The sequence below is a fragment of the Ictalurus furcatus genome, chromosome 11, assembly GCF_023375685.1.
Source record: "Ictalurus furcatus strain D&B chromosome 11, Billie_1.0, whole genome shotgun sequence".
Taxonomy (NCBI): Eukaryota; Metazoa; Chordata; class Actinopteri; order Siluriformes; family Ictaluridae; genus Ictalurus; species Ictalurus furcatus.
In genome coordinates, this window is record NC_071265.1 from 12,443,685 (window position 1) to 12,452,500 (window position 8,816).

Genomic DNA, 8,816 nt, shown 5'->3' on the forward strand with positions numbered 1-8,816 from the left:
GTTTTACAGTTAGGTATTCTGTAAAACACCTAGCCTAGATTTACTGCCTTATTTCTATTCCAGTTTCTGAGTTGAGATCTATGACTTTGATACAAAAGTCTAAAAACCACAAGCACAGCTTTCACACAATCTTGCACATCACAAATAAACCTGAAGGACATAATGGCAATATAAAAGTTTGCAGAATTTATTCTTGTTTTTACAAAATGACCGTCATTCAGCAGATCTGTCATTTGGTTTAATTTGATAATTATGAACAAGCCTGACATACTTATCACCTCTATGCTGTTGGTATTGTCAATTTACCAAGTTGGAAAACGTATAAGGGTGGTTGTTGATTATCAACAGCAAGTTACTGTCAGAGCTATTTGTAAGCAAACAAGTAAATATGCTTAATTAACTGGGGGTTTACATGTAGGAATTTGATTTCCCTTAAGCTAGCCAATATGTATCTGAACACTAAAGTATACATTAACTGCACAACAAACCCTTATTTAACTCCTTGCTGTTTTAAACAGTTAACAAGACTAGATAATTGAGTGCATTTCTCATAGTTGTGACTGTGTAAATTTGTTGTGGCGAGGTGCCTCTGACACAAATACACCCCAAAAATTTAAAGAATAGGAAGATGATTCAATACATTTGAGCATATGAAATTACTTTATGCCACTAATAAAACTGTCATCTTTAAGTAACAAGTCTGAATGTATCTGAGAATTGGGTTAACTTGAGGCACTTTGCAAAAAAAAAAAAAAAAAAAAAATTATTTCATCTTCAGTACTTCTTGTAGTAGCTTCTGTGCAGCAGCATTGTAGGGCTCTATTTTGAGCAAGCTATTGAGATCTTGCACACAAGTTCTCTTGTTCTGCAGAGGAGACAAATCATAAATTTGAATGAAAAAAGACACTAACTATACAATTCAATATCAAGTTTTCTATAGATCACAGTATATAATACCACTAGTCTTTCAGAGTAAGCATTAAATGACCTCCTGCAATGGCAGTCCAAGTATTAGATTATTTGTACAGAGAATTATTTAAACATGCTTGGAGTTTATCACAACCAATGTAGATACAGTTTTCAGAGATGTATTTTTAAAAGAACGTTAACTATTTTGAGGGGCTTTTTGTGTTCTCACAATCTATATGGGTATAGCAGTTTAAATAAGAGAGATGATTCGAAAATCACTGCACAGAAATATATACTATATGGCCAAAAGCTTGCGGACATCTGACCATCACATCCATATGTGCACCTTCCCCAAACTGTTACCACAAAGTCTGAAGCGCACAGTTTTATAAAATGACACTTTGTATACTGAAGCATTACAATTTCCCCTTCACTGGAATTAAGGGGCTCAAACATGTCCCAGCATGAAAATGCCCCTGAGCACAATGCAAGGTCTATGAAGACATGTTTTGCCAAGGTTTGAGTGGAAGAACTCAAATGGCCTGCACAGAGCACCGACCTGTATCACACTGAACACCTTTGGATGAATTGGAACACTGACAGCGCTCCAGCCCTCCTCATCTGACAAGTGCCTGACCCCACTGATGCTCTTGTGGCTGTGGGGATTTTCCCAGTCAGCCACATTTTAAAAAAATAAAAATAGTGGAATGCCTTCCTTGAAGACAAACTTTTGTCATATAGTGGACCTTTCAACAGGATAATGATCCTAAGCACACTAGCAAATCCACTAAGAAACGGCTCAAAAAGAAGAAATGGAGGGTTATGGAAGGGCCTAGTCAAAGCCTGGATTTGAAATGGGCAATACATGCAAGAAAACCCTCAAACATCTTGCAAGTGAAAGAATATTGTACGGAAGAGTGGTTAAAAAAAAAAAAAAAAAAATCCAGCAAGCCTGGTGGACAATTATGCAAAATGGCTACAAGTAGTTATTTTTGCTAAAGGGGGCAATACTAGATTCTGCAGCCAAGGGTGTACTTACAAAAAAAAAAACAACAATAATAAGTACAGACACACACATACATACAGGTGCTTCTCAAAAAATTTGAATATCGTGGAAAAGTTAATTTTTTTCAGTATTTTAATTATAAAAGTGGAACTTTCATATTCTAGATTCATTACACAAAGTGAAATATTTCAAGTTTTCATTTTAATCTTGATGATTACGGCTTATAACTCATGGAAATCAAAAATCCAGGATATCTATATAGATATCTATCCATCTCTTTTTTATAGATAGAGATAGATCTCTCTCTCTCTTGATATATCTATACATCTATATATCTATATCTATCTATCTATCTAATATATATATATATATATACACACACACACACACACAAACAGAGATATATATATATAGATATATATATATATATATATCTATCTATCTATCTATATATCTATCTATATATCTATCTATATATATATATATATATATATATATATATATATATATATATCCCTCTATATTATATATCTATCTATCTATCTCTCCCTCTATTATATATATCTATATCTATCTATCTATCTATCTCCCTCTATTATATATATAGATCTATATCTATCTCCCTCTATTACATCTATCTATCTATATATCTATCTCTCTCCCTCTATTATATATCTATCTATCTCTCTCCCTCTCTATTATATATATATCTATATCTATCTCTCCCTCTATTATATCTATCTATCTATCTCCCTCTATTATATATATAGATCTATATCTATGTCTATCTATCTCTCCCTCTATTATATCTATCTATATATATATATCTATCTCTCTCCCTCTGTTATATATCTATCTATCTCTCTCCCTCTCTATTTATATATATATATATATCTCCCTTTATTATATCTATCTATCTATATATCTATCTCTCTCCCTCTATTATATATCTATCTATCTATCTCTCTCCCTCTATTATATATCTATCTATCTATCTCTCTCCCTCTATTATATCTATCTATATATCTATCTCTCTCCCTCTCTATTATATATATCTATATCTATCTCTCCCTCTATTATATATCTATCTATCTATCTCCCTCTATTATATATATAGATCTATATCTATCTGTCTATCTATCTCTCCCTCTATTATATCTATATATCTATCTCTCTCCCTCTATTATATATCTATCTATCTATCTCTCTCCTTCTCTATTATATATATATATATCTATATCTATCTCTCCCTCTATTATATCTATCTATATATCTATCTCTCTCCCTCTATTATATATATCTATATATCTCTCTCCCTCTATATTATATATATCTATATCTCTCTCCCTCTCTATTATATATATATCTATAGCTATCTATCTCTCCCTCTATTATATATATCTATCTCTCTCCCTCTATTATATCTATCTATCTATATATCTATCTCTCTCCCTCTATTATATATCTATCTATCTATCTCTCTCCCTCTCTATTATATATATATATATATATATCTCTCCCTCTATTATATCTACCTATCTATATATCTATCTCTCTCCCTCTCTATTATATATATCTATATCTATCTCTCCCTCTATTATATATATCTATATCTATCTATCTCCCTCTATTATATATATAGATCTATATCTATCTGTCTATCTATCTCTCCCTCTATTATATCTATCTATCTATATATCTATCTCTCTCCCTCTATTATATATCTATCTATCTCTCTCCCTCTCTATTATATATATCTATATCTATCTCTCCCTCTATTATATATATCTATATCTATCTATCTCCCTCTATTATATATATAGATCTATATCTATCTGTCTATCTATCTCTCCCTCTATTATATCTATCTATCTATATATCTATCTCTCTCCCTCTATTATATATCTATCTATCTCCCTCTCTATTATATATATATATATATATATATATATATATATATATATATATATATATATATATATATATATATATATATATATCTCCCTCTATTATATCTATCTATATATCTCTCTCCCTCTATATTATATATATCTATATCTCTCTCCCTCTCTATTATATATATATATATAGCTATCTATCTCTCCCTCTATTATATATATCTATCTCTCTCCCTCTATTATATATATCTATATCTATCTGTCTATCTCTCCCTCTATTATATCTATCTGTCTATCTCTCCCTCTATTATATCTATCTATCTATATATCTATCTCTCCCTCTATTATATATCTATCTATCTATCTATCTATCTATCTCTCTCCCTCTCTATTACATATATATCTATATCTATCTCTCCCTCTATTATATATATCTATCTGTCTATCTATCTCTCCCTCTATTATATCTATCTATCTATCTATCTATCTCTCTCCCTCTCTATTATATATATCTATATCTATCTCTCCCTCTATTATATCTATCTATCTATATATCTATCTCTCCCTCTATTATATATCTATCTATCTATCTATCTATCTATCTCTCTCCCTCTCTATTATATATATCTATATCTATCTCTCCCTCTATTATATCTATCTATCTATATATCTCTCTCCCTCTCTATTACATATATATCTATATCTATCTCTCCCTCTATTATATCTATCTATATATCTATCTCTCTCCCTCTATTATATATATCTATATATCTCTCTCCCTCTATATTATATATATCTATATCTCTCTCCCTCTCTATTATATATATCTATATCTATCTCTCCCTCTATTATATCTATCTATCTATATATCTATCTCTCTCCCTCTATTATATCTATCTATCTATATATCTATCTCTCTCCCTCTATTATATATCTATCTCTCTCCCTCTCTATTATATATATATATATATATATATATATATATATATATATATATATATATATATATATATATCTATATCTATCTATATCTATCTCTCCCTCTATTATATCTATCTATATATCTATCTCTCTCCCTCTATTATATATATCTATATATCTCTCTCCCTCTATATTATATATATCTATATCTCTCTCCCTCTCTATTATATATATATCTATAGCTATCTATCTCTCCCTCTATTATATATATCTATCTCTCTCCCTCTATTATATATATATCTATCTCTCCCTCTATTATATCTATCTATCTATATATCTATCTCTCCCTCTATTATATCTATCTATCTATATATCTATCTCTCTCCCTCTATTATATATCTATCTATCTATCTCTCTCCCTCTCTATTATATATATATATCTATATCTATCTCTCCCTCTATTATATCTATCTATCTATATATCCATCTCTCTCCCTCTCTATTATATATATCTATATCTATCTCTCCCTCTATTATATATATCTATATCTATCTATCTATCTCCCTCTATTATATATATAGATCTATATCTATCTGTCTATCTATCTCTCCCTCTATTATATCTATCTATATATCTATCTCTCTCCCTCTATTATATATCTATCTACCTATCTATCTATCTCTCTCCCTCTCTATTACATATATATCTATATCTATCTCTCCCTCTATTATATCTATCTATATATCTATCTCTCTCCCTCCATTATATATATCTATATATCTCTCTCCCTCTATATTATATATATCTATATCTCTCTCCCTCTATTATATATATCTATCTGTCTATCTATCTCTCCCTCTATTATATATATCTATCTCTCTCCCTCTATTATATATATCTATATCTATCTTTCCCTCTATTATATCTATCTATCTATATATCTATCTCTCTCCCTCTCTATTATATATATATCTATGTCTATCTCTCCCTCTATTATATATCTATCTATCTATCTCCCTCTATTATATATATATAGATCTGTCTATCTATCTCTCCCTCTATTATATCTATCTATCTATATATCTATCTCTCTCCCTCTATTATATATCTATCTATCTATCTCTCTCCCTCTCTATTATATATATATATATCTATCTCTCCCTCTGTTATATCTATCTATCTATATATCTATCTCTCTCCCTCTCTATTATATATATCTATATCTATCTCGCCCTCTATTATATATATCTATATCTATCTATCTATCTCCCTCTATTATATATATAGATCTATATCTATCTGTCTATCTATCTCTCCCTCTATTATATCTATCTATCTATATATCTATCTCTCTCCCTCTATTATATATCTATCTATCTATCTCTCTCCCTCTCTATTATATATATATCTATCTCTCCCTCTATTATATCTATCTATCTATCTATATATCTATCTCTCTCCCTCTCTATTATATATATCTATATCTATCTCGCCCTCTATTATATATATCTATATCTATCTATCTCCCTCTATTATATATATAGATCTATATCTATCTGTCTATCTATCTCTCCCTCTATTATATCTATCTATCTATCTATCTCTCTCCCTCTATTATATATCTATCTATCTCTCCCTCTATTATATCTATCTATCTATCTATCTATCTATCTATCTATCTATCTCTCTCCCTCTCTGTTACATATATATCTATCTCTCCCTCTATTATATCTATCTATATCTATCTGTCTATCTATCTCTCCCTCTATTATATCTATCTATCTATATATCTATCTCTCTCCCTCTCTATTATATATATCTATATCTATCTCTCCCTCTATTATATATCTATCTATCTATCTCCCTCTATTATATATATATAGATCTGTCTATCTATCTCTCCCTCTATTATATCTATCTATCTATATATCTATCTCTCTCCCTCTATTATATATCTATCTATCTATCTCTCTCCCTCTCTATTATATATATATCTATCTCTCCCTCTATTATATCTATCTATCTATATATCTCTCTCTCCCTCTCTATTATATATATCTATATCTATCTCGCCCTCTATTATATATATCTATATCTATCTCCCTCTATTATATATATAGATCTATATCTATCTGTCTATCTATCTCTCCCTCTATTATATCTATCTATCTATCTATCTATCTCTCTCCCTCTATTATATATCTATCTATCTCTCCCTCTATTATATCTATCTATCTATCTATCTATCTATCTCTCTCCCTCTCTGTTACATATATATCTATCTCTCCCTCTATTATATCTATCTATATATCTATCTCTCTCCCTCTATTATATCTATCTATATATCTCTCTCCCTCTATATTATATATATCTATATCTCTCTCCCTCTCTATTATATCTATCTATCTATATATCTATCTCTCTCCCTCTCTATTATATATATCTATATCTATCTCTCCCTCTATTATATATCTATCTATCTATCTCCCTCTATTATATATATATAGATCTGTCTATCTATCTCTCCCTCTATTATATCTATCTATCTATATATCTATCTCTCTCCCTCTATTATATATCTATCTATCTATCTCTCTCCCTCTCTATTATATATATATCTATCTCTCCCTCTATTATATCTATCTATCTATATATCTCTCTCTCCCTCTCTATTATATATATCTATATCTATCTCGCCCTCTATTATATATATCTATATCTATCTCCCTCTATTATATATATAGATCTATATCTATCTGTCTATCTATCTCTCCCTCTATTATATCTATCTATCTATCTATCTATCTCTCTCCCTCTATTATATATCTATCTATCTCTCCCTCTATTATATCTATCTATCTATCTATCTATCTATCTCTCTCCCTCTCTGTTACATATATATCTATCTCTCCCTCTATTATATATATATAGATCTGTCTATCTATCTCTCCCTCTATTATATCTATCTATCTATATATCTATCTCTCTCCCTCTATTATATATCTATCTATCTATCTCTCTCCCTCTCTATTATATATATATCTATCTCTCCCTCTATTATATCTATCTATCTATATATCTCTCTCTCCCTCTCTATTATATATATCTATATCTATCTCGCCCTCTATTATATATATCTATATCTATCTCCCTCTATTATATATATAGATCTATATCTATCTGTCTATCTATCTCTCCCTCTATTATATCTATCTATCTATCTCCCTCTATTATATATATATAGATCTGTCTATCTATCTCTCCCTCTATTATATCTATCTATCTATATATCTATCTCTCTCCCTCTATTATATATCTATCTATCTATCTCTCTCCCTCTCTATTATATATATATCTATCTCTCCCTCTATTATATCTATCTATCTATATATCTCTCTCTCCCTCTCTATTATATATATCTATATCTATCTCGCCCTCTATTATATATATCTATATCTATCTCCCTCTATTATATATATAGATCTATATCTATCTGTCTATCTATCTCTCCCTCTATTATATCTATCTATCTATCTATCTATCTCTCTCCCTCTATTATATATCTATCTATCTCTCCCTCTATTATATCTATCTATCTATCTATCTATCTATCTCTCTCCCTCTCTGTTACATATATATCTATCTCTCCCTCTATTATATATATATAGATCTGTCTATCTATCTCTCCCTCTATTATATCTATCTATCTATATATCTATCTCTCTCCCTCTATTATATATCTATCTATCTATCTCTCTCCCTCTCTATTATATATATATCTATCTCTCCCTCTATTATATCTATCTATCTCTCTCTCCCTCTCTATTATATATATCTATATCTATCTCGCCCTCTATTATATATATCTATATCTATCTCCCTCTATTATATATATAGATCTATATCTATCTGTCTATCTATCTCTCCCTCTATTATATCTATCTATCTATCTATCTATCTATCTATCTCTCTCCCTCTATTATATATCTATCTATCTCTCCCTCTATTATATCTATCTATCTATCTATCTATCTCTCTCCCTCTCTGTTACATATATATCTATCTCTCCCTCTATTATATC

At 29.4% G+C, this 8,816-nt stretch overlaps 1 protein-coding gene across 2 annotated transcripts in view; it reads right to left on the reverse strand.

Moving 5' to 3' along the window:
* Positions 1-171: 171 nt before the first annotated feature.
* tomm34 (translocase of outer mitochondrial membrane 34) overlaps positions 172-8,816 on the reverse strand; it is a 52,291-nt gene continuing 43,646 nt past the window's right edge. For both annotated transcript variants that reach the window (XM_053636911.1, XM_053636910.1), the window contains exon 8: positions 172-865. In XM_053636911.1, the coding sequence (XP_053492886.1) occupies positions 764-865 (102 nt within the window). In that variant the 3' untranslated portion in view covers positions 172-763. The remainder of the gene's footprint in view (positions 866-8,816) is intronic.